Source organism: Haliotis asinina, chromosome 6 (assembly GCF_037392515.1).
Source record: "Haliotis asinina isolate JCU_RB_2024 chromosome 6, JCU_Hal_asi_v2, whole genome shotgun sequence".
NCBI classification, from domain to species: domain Eukaryota; kingdom Metazoa; phylum Mollusca; class Gastropoda; order Lepetellida; family Haliotidae; genus Haliotis; species Haliotis asinina.
Genome location: NC_090285.1, coordinates 60,994,942 through 61,009,774, shown reverse-complemented (window position 1 = coordinate 61,009,774; position 14,833 = coordinate 60,994,942). Strand labels below are relative to the sequence as shown.

The following is a 14,833-nucleotide window of genomic DNA, read 5'->3' as shown; positions in this document are numbered from 1 at the left end:
ACGTGGATATGGCTGCATGTCTGCATTGTAGTTGCAGTCGTTGCTCTAGATTTAGTTCAGAACTTTCAGCTGTGGTTGTAACAGTAGTTAAAGTTGTTGTTTTCTAGTTGTAACAGTTGTCTATGGTTCCATCGAAATATTTTCTAGTTATACCTGTCCTTGAAACTGTGACTGTAGTTGTGGTTGTAGCGGAGTGTGGTTGTAGGTGTAAAAATCATATACATTCTTTATTATGTCATCACTTCAAAATGATATTTCATAAATACATAGTTTTATCGTATTGCTTGATTGAAGAGTAATCATATCATATTCAATAAACAAAGGCCGATGTTGACACAACGTGAGGCGTGTTCCCATTAAACTAATGTTGATGGTAAATCACTGATCGCCTACATAAACCCGCTTTACAACATCGTAAATGACAACCTGAGCATCGTATTTCTTTCTCCGGTGCCACGTGTCGTGATTAACAGACACATCATCCACAACAGGCAGTAGTCGAGTTGTAGCAACAGAAACAAGAGTGGTAACATTAGTCATAATGAAAGTAACAATAACAGTAACAGCTGTTATGATAATAATGATATTAGTAACAGTAACCATAACGATAGTAACAATAGTAGTAACTGTTGTAACGATAGTAATAATATTAGTAATAGTAGCCTCAATGATAGCAACAATAGCAGTAACATTAGTCACAATAATAGCAACAATAGTAGTAACAATAGACATACAATAATAATACTAGCAGCAACAGAGGCCATAAGTTTAGTAAAAGAGTGCTCACGGTAGACATGAGAGTAGTAACAATAAAAACAACAACAGTCGCATTGATAGTAACAATAGTAGTAACAGTAGTCATGATGATTGTAAGAACAGTAGTCACAGGTGTAATAATCATAGTAACAATAGTAGTAACAGTAACCATAATGATAGTACCATCAGTAGTAACAGTAGCCACAATAGTCGTAACAATAGCAGTAACAGTAGTCATGATAGTAACTAAAGTAGTAGCAGTAGCTATAATGATCGTACCAGTAGTAGTAATAGTAATCATGACGATGGTAACGGTAGCCATAGTGATGATATGAATAGTACTAGCAGTAATTATAACATTAGGAGTCACAGTAGCCACAATAATCGGAACAACAGAGTCGGAATAACAATAGTCATAATGATTGCAACAATAGTAGTAACTATAGTCCTAATAATAGTAACAACAGCATAATAGTAGTTACAATGATCGTAACAATAGTAGTAACAACAGTCATATTGATAGTAACAATACTAATAGTAGTAATCATAATGATAGTAACAACACTAATAACAGTTGTTATAATGGCAGTAACAATAATCATACTGATGATAACAGTTGAAGTAACAGTAATGATAGTAGTGACAGTGATAATGGAAGGTTTCGTGACAGAAACATGTGACAGTGGCAATAATGGCGACAGTAGCCGTAGTAGTAGGTTTAGCAACAGTAGTCGTGGGAACAGCAGTTGTAACATTATCCGTAGTAATGGTGACCCTAGTGACAGTACCAGTAGCAGTAACCATATTGCAAGTTAGACTGATGGTAACTGTATTGTTAGTTAGACCAGTCGTAACAGCATTGCTAATAATCGTCATAGTATTACTAGTTATAATGGTAGTAACCCGACTTATAGTTACAATGGTAGTAATAGTACTAATAGTTACAAATGCAACAGTATTGATGGTAAAAATAGTCGGAAGAATGGTATTAGGACTAGTAGTCACACTAGCAGTAATGGGAAGAGCAATAGTAGTGACAGTGTCTTTGGATTAGAAAAGTTGCTGAATTAATTATTTTTTTTATGTTGGACAATATCAGGTTGAATTCAGCTGACGTGGCTAAAAGCATAATCAGTTCCAAATAACAATTCATCTTACAATCTGGAGACCCGTGAAAGTCCGGGGTAGAAGAGGCCTTCAGCAACCATTGTTTGTCCTTAAAGGACATGAAATCATAAATAAATCGCTGTCATATACTACAAAATATTAGATTAGGATTAGAAGCACATCTGTATGTTGAAAACCTTGCGGTAAATAGGTCATGCTTTGAAATAGCTATTTCCGATGACAACATAGATATATTTTCACTGTACAGCTTTTACAGACTCGGGTATATTAACAGTCATCACAGGTTGGATTCTAGGCGTTAAAGCGCGTTTGCCCTTTACAACCCATTCTGAGATGATTTGAAGTAATGCTTTTAAAGGTGGTCAACCCAGATGTTAAGATTCCTTGCTGAGTGCGGCCATGGACATTAAAATGTTCAGTGATTGGTGAAGTCTCTAGTTTTACGAGGCAAGGGTCATCACGGGAAAGATTTATACATCATTACATGCAATGCAAAATTATAAGTAGCTGAACAGATGTCACCGCCCACGAGAAGTGTTCTACTCGATACTGATAGAGCCACAATCTCCAACCGGAAGTATATACATGTATTTCAGAATGGAATGTGTCACAGTTGTTCACACTACACCTTTTCTAGACTCTATTTCTAAACTTAAAACCTCAATAAATCCAATAATTTATTTAAACTTTTAACTGCAGGACGTCTTTTAGGGAACTATATGTTTGTCCATGACCTATGAATATACCATTTAGAAATACTAGTGCGCCAAATGTAAAATATGTAATATATTTCGGATAACACTCTCCCATTAAAGAACAGATTATAGTAATTTTGTTGGGTTGAGTGGATTAGATGGTTGACTTTTTGTGCACGTTTTCACAAGTTCTAAATAGGCTGCACCACACAAGTTGAGAGTTTGCCACATATAGAACAGTTTTTCATTTAAAGGCGAGAACTTATGGATGTATACTTCTGTATTCTGAGGGACACTCCGTTTCAGAGTATATTCTTACTCCTTCATCAGGTGAATCAACGAAGGAATAAGAATGTACATGTCCCTCAAAATATAGAAGTTCACGTGCATAAATTCTCCCCCTTTCTGTATTACGTCAACCGTTATTTATAGGGAATAAATCTACAAAATAGCTCATTAATTCCTTTTTGATCTTCTTTTAACTTACATAATTTAACTTACAAAATGATATTCAGTCAAACGTTTTAAACAAAATGTGAGAATTTGTTCAAAGCATTACCCCTCAACAGTAATTAACCTACAATTTCCCGATTCCTATAAGAATTTCGTTTTATGTTTATGACGGTTGTCGCTGATGAGGAGCACGCTCACCTTTCAGAAACACCTTGTATCATTAATATTTGATGGTGATTGATAAACATATGCTTTGTCATCGTATCTCATAATGTTAATCACTGGATTATTTACACACACAATCATAACAGAATCGGAATTGTAGATTTGATCCTGCTTTTAGCAGATAATTGTAGAACGGCAGAAGTGGTTTTGTTACCTTTATTTATTTCCACATACGGATTTGATAACTGTGATGAACAACTTTCAGGACGAAAGAGTCGTGGTTAAACATAACATTGATTAATTTGACAAATACGTGATTAATTTTGACTAATTCAGAATATTTATTATTTGTACTTTTTGTATACACATTTATACCACTTTATCGATTTAAATATTCTGACGCAGTAAAGCGTGTTATAACCCATCTGAAATCTTTTCTTGTGAACTGGGTCCTCACTGATGTTAAAATCAAAGTCATACGATCAAAGCTATCAGGTCACAATATTTTATATTCTTGAAAAAGTCAAAACACATTCCTGCGTCACAAAAACGGAGAATATGTCTGATTCAGCCTTGATTATTACGTTTACTGTTGTCATTTACATGGCCCGTACTTTCATCTTCCATCAGTATTGTACTTTTATCTACGTAGAAAATACCTCAATCAAGGCATGTGTTCATAACTTGCATCAGGCTATAGGTATAACCCAGACAGTCATCTCCTGGTCCTGGTTTCTTGTTTACACCAAAACAAAAAAACATATAATTGAGCGAGTGATTATGGTTTTACGCCGCCCTAAGTGATCAGGGCTGCAGCTGACTTTCCTTAACAAGAGGGAAACTATCCACGTTCTAGACCACGAAGCGGCCGAGAATCTAGGAAACTCCGTGGGCATGCTCACTCGTGAAGTTTTAATAATTAGATGCTATCTGATGCAATTTCTTGCTTTCTGAGGGTAAAATGGTCCCATCTAGAATTTTGTATAAAATGTCATTTGTCCTGCTACGTTTGACTAATGTTTTTCACGTTTCTTTCTTTTTACGCTTCCTTATAACATTTGTACATAAAGTTCTGAATACAATTTATAACACACACACACAGACACACACACAGACACACACACACGTGTGTGTGTGTAAACATCGTTATAAATTTTATTCGCACACGTGTGTGTGTATGTGTGTCGATAGGTAGATAGACAGACAGACAGACAGACAGACAGACAGGCAGGCAGGCAGGCAGGCAGGCAGACAGACAGACAGACAGACAGACAGACAGACTTTGTTAAGTTTAAGTATGAATATACAATCGTTATATTATAACTTCAGTTGACAGTCGCAAAAAGTGCTCGTGAAATTTACATCATATGTACAATGTATACACGTGCTTGATAACTTCAGGTTTGTTCCTTATTTTGGAGTCATGTGGATTCTTTAATTAGCAATTACGCCTTCAGTGTATGGGTTATGTCATTGCCCAGGATTCCTTTTTCAATAAATTTCGTTTTTGATAAATGTTGTGGTAATTATATGTAATTTGGTGTATCATATTCTGGTACACGATCTGGGTTGCAATCTCTGGGTCATTACATTCAATACCTGAGGTGTAGATTTCCGGGCTGCGGTGTTACGACTGTCAGAAGAGCGTTATATCAATACTCTGATGTGCAAAAAATAGTGTGTAAAAAAGTCCAAGGGGTGTACCTGCCCCCCTGCCTCCTTGGGCTGCCTACGGCCCTGGCGATATTCCAGCAATAACACGGCAAGGGGACACCAGAAATGGGCTTCACACATTGTGGCCATGTGGGAAATCAATACGGGTCTTCGGCGTGATGAGCGAACGCTTTAAGCACTAGGCTACCCAGCCACCTCAAATACATACAATTAAAATATCAGTGATACTTAATTACCGTTTGTTAAATTAAATCTTTGGAAGCACATTGGCCGTCGTTGGCGTTTACTGTATTTTAAGAACACACTGATAATTTCAAACAGATCACTATCGCTGAATACAAGCAAAAACTTCATAATTAAAGCTTCCGTGTTTGTTTGTTTAGTTGTTTTGTTTGTTTGTTTTTCGTTGTTTTTTTCTGGTTTGTTTACACCGTCCTCATCAATATTCCAGCTATATGACCGCGGCCCGTAATTAATCCCTTAACTGATATCATGAGCATCGACTAACATAAATGGGATACAATGATATACATGAACAACATAAGCAAGTCAGAACACCCGATCCCGTTATAGTTGCCATATACAACAATCACGGGTTACTGAAGACTCATCCTAAACTGAATCTTTTAAGCTTCAATGGTCATAGGTTGACGAGTATTGGCTTCATGTGGTACTTTATACTTTGAGTGATTCTCACATTCAGTTTTTAAACGTAATTTCTAAAGGAGAAGAATATTGTTATAGTCAAGTGATCAAATCGACTTACATGGTGTTAGAGTTAATATCTGTCTCCGCTGTTTTAGTGAATGATTTTTTGCTGTCTGTTTGTAGTTTGGAGACGCTGCACTCTCCAGTCTTTACTGGTGTCACGAATGTTATTATTCAGTACGTTGTCTCATATATGGAGGGTTTACTACGTTTAATGTGGAAACTTCAGTAAAGCAATACCAAGGCAGAAAGTCAAACAATTGAAATTGGACATTATTAATTATTAGCAGAATGTTCCGTATAAATTACATGAAACTATTGTCGATTACTCGAGAAACTATTGTTACAAAAGTCTACAACCACACTGACATGAGGCCAACTTTTAACAAGGAACTGTGAATCGGTTTGGTTTAACCCACGATGTCAGTTTGATGTGGAAGAGAAGTCAGACATTTTGTCTTTGCTGTTTATCAGTGAAAAGAAACTCACAAGTATACAGATTATATAAAGGAGTGAGTGAGTGACTTTATTTTGATGCCACACTCAGCAATATTCCAGCTAAATGGGGGAGGTCTGCAAATAATCGAGTCTGAACCAGACAATCCAGTGACCAACAACATGAGCATCGATCTGCGCATTTGGGAACTGATGACATGTGTCAACCAAGTCAGCGAGCCTGACCACCCGATCCCGTTAGTCGCCTCTTACGACAAGCATAGTCACCTTTTATGGCAAGCATGGGTTGCTGAAGGCCTATTCTACCCCGGGACCTTCACGGGTCTTAAATTTCTTACAATAGTAGATCATAATTTCTCCTACTTAGATGTGAATACTCATCTACTGAGATAAAGTATGCTCTTCGTAGCTGGATGCATCATCTACAGAGTGGAATGTATTATCTATGTACATGTACATGGTATTTTTGTTCATGCTATAGCCTACAGGGTAAGTCTGGTAGGAGACTCAGAGAAAAAAGATTTTGTTTAACAGCTACTACATATAAAGTCTGACTGAACTTTGATCCTGGACAGCCTACTGAACATTTCTATAGGTACTATGTAGTTCCTAATTATTAGGAAATTTAAACGTTAGGGGTCATTCTTTAGTACTACTAGCACCGACACGATTCATTCGAGGGGACAGTCAGATACACATGTATATTATATTTATTTTATTTGACATGAACAAGCCGTCAGGCAAGACTGACGCCCAGATTCAGTTTCTGTACTCTTTCCAAGCGGATTACTCAAACTAAGACATTCGTAAAGCAATCATGTCTCATTCTTTCAACGCTACCTTTCGACATATATTCATGACAATTCTGAATCAGTTAGTGTTCTTGTGACGCGTGAATGTCACGGGGTAGAATAGGCCTTCAGCAACCCAGGCTTGCCATAAAAAGGCGACTGTGCACGTCGTAAGAGGCGACTAATGGGATCGGGTGCTCAGGTTCGCTGACTTGGTTGACACATGTTATCGGTTCCCAAATGCGCCGAACGATGCTCATGGTGTTGATCACTGGATTGTCTGGTCCAGACTCGATTATTCACAGACCTCCGCCATATAACTGGAATATTGCTGAATGTGGCGTAAAACGAAAGTCACACACTCACTAGTGTGCTTGTATCTGTAGTGAAACATGACACATCTCATAACTACTCGGTTTCAACCAGATCAGACTGCAAAAAAACTCTACATCAAATTTCTCATTGATTCATGCAGAATATTTTCTGAGCCGTGAGCGAAATTTACCTCTTTTTTTAACTTTGAGACAGTAATTTTAATGAGTGAAGTTTAACGCTGCTTTTAGCAATATTCTAAAACTATCGCGGATGGGTACACAAGTAGTGTGAGTCACACATTTGACCCTCGTTGGGAATTGAACCCGAGTAGATTGTGCTCGTATTCGGCTGCACGATCTAACGCTTTAACCACCAAAATCGTAACATGGCATGTTTCTGTGATCACGTTGATGACATGTGGTCATACACTTGACACAAAGATCCGAAAGAATCTAAATATTAATAACATAATACACGTGTACATATATGAATATACTGCAGCTCAGACGTTCATGAGCATAGTAACTGCTTCACAGATCAGGTATAAGCTTTGGACAATGTGACATAGCATAAGATATTGCACGTTCTTTCAGTCCCATGAATGTGAAACAAACATGAGCACGTGACACAATACCACATGTTCATGAACGCGTATTATCAGTGATTACAGCAGGGAGACTCTAACAGATTTAATTAATTCAGATTATCCCTCATTAAATGTACCTTTGTAACACCTTTACTCATAAATGAAAAAACAAACTGTTTGACCCTTCAAATATCATTCCATCAAGTAATAAAAAACCAGTGGTTTTCAAATGTGCGAGGTAATAAACACATTATGTCACGGGAGTTGGTATTGAGAAACATGATCTATTCTTTATGTTTAATACGTGTATAAATGTCTCTCGCGAACAAAAGCCGACATGAGCTGTCGCAACATAATACCAAATTTCGAGGTAATCATAAATGTCTTATTTCTAACTAATAATTAAACTGAGTGGGGCTGTAATCAATGTGTACTGTCATATCCTCGTACAACAGTCGATAACCGAATCCACATTTGTGCTGTAATTCAATATCGTTTCGCTATCAAATCCACAATTTTGCTTCACCGTCCACATGGCGAAGTAGGTTACTTGACTGTGCTACCCGATTTCTAGCATGACAAGCGTGTGTGCACAGACAATATGTGGTCTCTGGTCTGTGTAAACATCACCTGTTGTAATACGTCTTTTTCTTGAGTAATTTGTTCACAGAATTGTGCAATCTGATTGTACTGTTACATGTCGGGATATTTGAAGTTGTGTATTTCCGAATGAGGATATTAACATCATTCAAGTTTTGATGTTCTAAGGCTTTCATTCAAACCCTATTTGAGAATTTTCATCACCTAATTAAGTAGTTTGGAAATTGCTACTTAAATATATGTCTATAATGTTTTTGACAATTGTCACTGAAAATTAATGACATAAGTATTCAGTGTTAGTTGTCAAAAGGAAATTATTTGCAAACTTGTGTTCTTAATGAAACATTTCATAAACAAAAGCATTTCAGTCTTGTCCAAAAATCTGTTTTTTCAAGCTGAGGAGGTTCATTAACTATTCATTTCAATGATGATATAATTTTTTAACCATTTTGTGTGGAAATAGATAGTTCGTGAAATAATTTGAAAAATGTTCAAATATAGCCTGATAGGCCCATAGTAAAATAGGGCTGAAGGGGTCGTTGAAGAAGTGTACCCTTGCCAAAGTAAATGTACAGAATTGTACCCTAGGATGATCCCATTCTGCATCGCGATCAGTGCTGAACTGGTATCTTGAACACATATTTTTATTCCTGCCAGTCAAACCGCTGAGGAAATTCTGCATGGCAATACATGTTTGTCAGAAACAACAATATACCTTCCTTCGGCTGTTAGTTGTAATACATCAGTTCCATATTCAATTCCGTTAGAATGCAAGGCGAATAAAACAATTTTTGATGCCCAGTAAGTGCTCAAAGTCAGGCAGTCTGGAACAACACCACAAACCTGTTTCAGTTTTGGCTTGAGAAAAGTGGACTGTGTTAGGGTAACGGGTACGTTTCTGTACATTTACTTTGGCTAGGATTCATTTCTGTATACAGAATATTCCCCGAGTTGCATATAACAACGAAGAAACATAGTGTCTGTATTTGGCATCTCTTAATAAAACCTTGGTCCTTTTTGTTTCACTTCAGGTATTTGGCTTTATTAGATGTACATGTTGACTTGCTGTGTATGTTACATTTCCAAGCATCTCTTGGTGTTGAGCACATCTCTATTGACAAGTTAACATCACTCCTTTGACTTCAGATTATGAGACCGAGGTAGAATACGCCTTCAACAACCCATACTTGCCATGAAAGGTGACTCTGCTTGTCGTAAGCAGCAACTAATGGGATTGGGTGGTCAGACTCGCTGACTTTGTTAACACACGTCATCGCTGCCCAGTTGCGCAGATTGATGTTCATGTTGTTGATCACTTAATTGTTTGGTCCAGACTCGATTATTTACAGACTGCCACCATATAGCTGTTATATTGCTGAGTATAGCATTAAAATAAACGCACTCACTCACTCAAATTATGAAATTGTGGCAGAATAAATGTTCACAGCAATATTTGAAAGTACGAAAAAACATAGATTTTTATGTGTTGGCAGAGCTTTGATTAATCTTTTTACCTTTCCCTATTGAACTTCTCGACCCACTTGAATAATAAGCTTGACACCTTGTGTACATTAGAATCCAGCTGGGTTGCTCTTCATTTACCGTTGTTATATGAGCAGTGGGTCACACTTCATTTACCATTGTTATATGAACAGTACTGTAGATTGTTGAGAAGTTTTACATCTTCAAATTGTATTTAGATCTTGTTAACTGATCACATCTTAAACTCGAATGACGCAAAAAGACTTTGGTAAATATAAAGGTGTGTTCTTGCAAACAGATTGTAATTCAATATAGTGCAATGCCAGTATTCAAATTACGACATACTGGGAGCTGAAGTGTTTGATCGTGACACTGACTGTTCATGTAAATCCTGTTTACTACTTGATAAGGTCCTTAAATGTACATGTTGGTTCTGATGACTGGAATCCCCAAATTACCTGTACTTGTCATCTTTCTTTACCCTATACACCATTGCTGCAGCTGCACAAATGCTGCAGTATTTGGAAAGTGTAGTGTGTGCTCCCATGTACATTTTAGAAGAGATGATTTTCAGCTATGATCTCCCTAATGGAAAGAACATTTTGATCTCTAAAGTAGTTTTGCCTCGCTGGATTAGCATTCAAGTTAGCTGGAAATCAGAAGTAGTTGATAAGATCATGTACGGGGTGATGTTACAACAAACGCTTGAACTGAATGTTTCAGGAATAAGATGTTAGACAAGATTGTATGATCCTGAGGGAGTTGAGATTGAAAATATGACGTGCCATTCTGATTGACATCCAGTCATCATGGGAAAAACAAAGTGCCATCGAGCAGTTGACTTGGCGAACCGGATATCAGCACTGTACAAATGTCTTGTAAAATAAAAACATAAGGCAAAACTGTATAAAATATTGGGAACTACTGTTTTGGAAATCTTATCAGGCGTGGAGGGTATCATCATGAGGAGTCTGGAGCACCATGACAGGGGGTAATGGGTCTGAACCAGATAATCCAGGGATCAATGGCATGAGCTCCATGCTTGAAACCTTGTATTAGTACCATGGAATGTCTGTATTTTCTCTGAACACACTCATGTTTGTTTTTTTTTCTTAGGTGCTGGTACATGGTGCTCATGAAGATAGCCAATTAAGGCTGTGAGTGTGAGACTTTGGTAAGTGTTTTGAGTCTGACAAACAATCAGTGGCGATGAGTGACTCAGATGATGACCCACCTCAGCTGTCAGCTGCAGCCCTGGCTGCCCTTCAGGAGTTCTACATGGAGCAGGCAGATGAGGAGAAGAAGCTGCAGGAGGCACAGTCTGGGAAGATCAAGGACTTCACCCCAAAGGAAAACTGGGTAGGCAGATAATTTCACCCTACAGGAAATCTTCATAGGCTAACGTCTTCAGGTTTAGATGAGTTCTTTAGTCAACAGAATAGGTTAGATTGGATTCTCCACTCCACAGGAGAATAGGGTTGGCTGGGTTCTCAGCTCCATAAGAGAAATGGGTAGAATGGGTACTTCACAGCGGAGAATAAGGTAGGAAGGGTACTTCACACCTTTGGAGAATTTGTTAGGGTTCTCACTCCACAGGATATCGAGGTAGGAAGGGTACTTCACAACCCTGGAGAACATGCTAGAGTCATGGTGGAGGAGAACAGGTGAGGAAGGAAAGGCACTTCACTTGTTTATGGAACTTGATAAGCAGGTTAATGTACAAGTCTTGAAGTCTTTGATTTGGTAGATTTGATGTTGAATCCAGTATCTTATTTTTGTCTCCACAGCAACTGAGTCAGTTCTGGTATGATGATACTACAGCCACCAGACTGGCGGATGAGGCACTGCGTGTTGCAGGCAGTAGTGGGAGGTAAGTTGGATGGAGGGACGACAGTCTGAGAGTGATGAATAGAGATGGCGAGATGATGGATTATGATTAGTGATAGATCAGATAGAGAACTTGGTGATTAACAGGCATCTTTGTGTCCTTGTCTGATATGAAACTCTGGCTAAGTGTCTAATAAAGGTTAGTGATAATCTCTTTTTGAACATCCTGGTCCTTTTGTGTATTATTGTCAGTAGGGAACTCTAGTAGATACAGTGTTCACTCGTCGAGTAATGTTTGATTTCCCACATGGGTACATGTGTGTGTGTGGAGCCCATGTCTGGTGTTTCCCACCATGATAATGTTGGAATATTGCTTAAAGCGGCATGAAACCATACTCACTCAGTCTTGTGTATTATTTCAACATTCACTAACATGGGTTCTCATCGCGAGACTAATCAGTCACTGAAAGCATGATCACCTATCTGTGGGAGTGTGATAACATTCAATCAGTTGAGTCTAATTATTCCTAACATATAACAAACATCAGGGCCTGCCCTAGCCTGGAGCAGGTTGATATTGACTCAGTAACTTCCCTCACGGTTTCCTGTCTGTTCCTGCTAGGATTGCCTGTGTGAGCTCCCCAACCCTGTACAGGAAGCTGAGGGACATATGTCCAGACACCTGCACTGTCAAGTGTTTGGAGTTTGATGAAAGGTTCCAGATGTTTGGAGAAGACTTTCAGTTTTATGATTATCGGGAACCATTGAAACTGCCAGCAGACTGGAAGAATAGTTTTGATATTGTGATGGTCGATCCTCCATTTCTAAATGAGGATTGTCTGTGTAAGACTGCAATCAGTGTCCGATTCCTGGCCAAGGACAAGATAATTCTCTGTACAGGTGAGTTTAGTGCACTTTAGTCTCTGAGCTATCTGTGTGTTTCCAGGCACAGAGATGGTTTGTGAATTTTCAGGTAGAGATAAATAGTGCATTTGCCGGCATTGCTTTGGGTGTTTGCAGGCACTGAAGTGATTTGTCAGTTTTCATTCACTCTGATGGTTTGTTTCTTTGTAGACACAGATTTGCAGGCACGGACATGGTTTATGTGCCTGCAAGCACTGAAATGGTTTGTGTGTTTGCAGGCACTGATTTCTGTATTTTTATTGATGATTTTTGTATTTGCAGGTGCTGTCATGGAGAAGGCTGCAAAGAAACTGCTTGATTTGGAGGTGTGTGTCTTCCAACCAAGACATTCCAATGCTCTGCAGAATGAGTTTCGCTGTTTCACCAATTACAAGAGTGAGCTGCTTGAGAAATCATGATGATCAGCTTGGACGATATTTAAGAGACGGTGTGTGTGATTGAGTGATCACTACTACTGCGTGTTTATCCTGACCAAATAGGTAATCAATCCCAAACCAGCGCATGAATGGATGTTACAGCTCCAGCATTATTCCAGTAATATCACAGCTTTATATTGAAATCTTCAGCACTAGTCGCCTGCATCAGGGTATGATGACACACAATATTCAGTGACGCCACATCTGACCAACCAACTTGTGGTTATCTGTTCCACTCTAACAGGAGACTATTGTGGGCTTCTGGGGACAAATTCTACACCAGAATTTCCGCAGCAACATTGATTGGAAATGTTAGTATCAATATGTTGATGTATTGATTAAAACTAAAATCAGTCATTCTGAGTATGTACTTTATAGAAATGATATGAGCATGAAGTTAATCTATTTAATGCTATATATGAACTATGTGATCTATTAAATGTTTACGATTGATTTTTCTGCCAAATCTCTGCCCATCTTAACCATGATAATCTTGCTTAAGTATTGCTTTTCCTGAGTTCGGTATTTTATTATGACATGTTTAGTTTCTAGTGGTTTTAGGAAAATGTCTTGACATGTTTTGTTTATTTTAAGAATATGATGAGTTACACAATGTATGGAATGTATCCACTGTACAGAAGAAGTAAACTGATTTCAGTCTGTCCTGCTCTTTGAATTACCTGTATCAGATGGTGTCTTCATCCATCCAAACTGAGGATACAAGTTCAAACTGGATGAAGATATTCTCTAAATGTGTAGATTATTGTACTAAACAATTTCTTGTAATACAGATTTCCTGCTATGTATATTTCTGGGACCATATAAGGATATCATTGTGAATGTGTGTGCATTTTTCAAGCCAGGCATGCTTGTGACATAACACACAGTGATCTGAAGCTTAAGAACAGTTCTGTATATATAAAAGATGGTACATACACCAATATGCACAATTTTCTGTCAGTGATTGTAAGTTTTGTTGAAGTTTGGTTGTTTTAAAAGCATCACTCATCAATACTCCAGCTATATGGTGGAAGACAATCCAATAGCATGAGCATCAACCTATGTAATTGAGATACAATGTGTCATCCATGTCAGCAAGCCTGGCCACCTGGGCATCCTTTCACAAAGCATTAAGGTGATCGTAAGTCACTGAGGTAATGTTAGTGCAGTGTTAAAGAATGAGAGTTAAGGTTAACCTTAGTAAAGCTTGCTTCATGAAAAGAGCCCCTGATCCTGTTAGCTTTATCTTCCAACAAGCATCAGTTACCAAATACCAGTTATAACCCAGATCTTCATGGGTGGAAGGTTGTTGGTATGCCAGTGAGTACTCCTTCTGATGTTAGTTTGGTGGCCAAAAGAGCCAAGTGTGGCAATTCAGGAAACAAAGAACTAATCGTCAATTATGCCATCAGCAACTGATCATGAGTTTTAGATGTCATCAGATTATGACCCTTCCTTTATACAACACCCATGGAGGTCTGGGGTAGAATAGGCCTTCAGCAACCTATGCTTGCCATAAAAGGCAACTAACAGTATTGGGTGGTAAGGATTGCTGACTTGGTTGACACATGTCATCAGCTCCCAATTGCGCAGAACGATGCTCATGGTGTTGATCACTGGATTGTCTGGTCCAGACTCAATTATTTGCAGACCTCCCCCATTTAGCTGGAATATTGCTGAGTGTGGCATCAAAATAAAGTCACTCACTCACTCCTTTATACAATCTGTATACTTGTGAGTTTCTTTTCACTGATAAACAGCAAAGACAAAATGTCTGACTTCTCTTCCACATCAAACTGACATCGTGGGTTAAACCAAACCGATTCACAGTTCCTTGTTAAAAGTTGGCCTCATGTC

General features: G+C 38.2%; 1 protein-coding gene across 2 annotated transcripts; it reads left to right on the top strand.

Moving 5' to 3' along the window:
* The first annotated feature begins 8,232 nt into the window (after positions 1-8,232).
* Positions 8,233-14,705, top strand: LOC137286277 (EEF1A lysine methyltransferase 1-like). 2 transcript variants are annotated; one of them, XM_067818037.1, is made up of 5 exons: positions 8,233-8,340; positions 10,926-11,168; positions 11,597-11,679; positions 12,259-12,536; positions 12,822-14,705. In XM_067818037.1, exons 2-5 carry the CDS (start codon positions 11,019-11,021, stop codon positions 12,956-12,958), a joined length of 648 nt encoding a protein of 215 aa, XP_067674138.1. In that variant the 5' UTR covers positions 8,233-8,340; positions 10,926-11,018; the 3' UTR covers positions 12,959-14,705. The 2 variants fall into 2 exon arrangements, with proteins under 2 accessions (XP_067674138.1, XP_067674139.1); XM_067818038.1 differs by having other exon boundaries at positions 8,233-8,268; positions 12,822-14,684.
* Positions 14,706-14,833: the final 128 nt, after the last annotated feature.

What these genes read in the sequence shown, in the direction of transcription:
- LOC137286277 (XM_067818037.1), top strand. Translation starts at nt 11,019, where the DNA reads ATGAGTGACTCAGATGATGACCCACCTCAGCTGTCAGCTGCAGCCCTG. An exon ending in TCACCCCAAAGGAAAACTGG is followed by an intron (nt 11,169 to 11,596) that starts GTAGGCAGATAA and finishes TTGTCTCCACAG; the next exon opens with CAACTGAGTCAGTTCTGGTA. An exon ending in GTTGCAGGCAGTAGTGGGAG is followed by an intron (nt 11,680 to 12,258) that starts GTAAGTTGGATG and finishes TGTTCCTGCTAG; the next exon opens with GATTGCCTGTGTGAGCTCCC.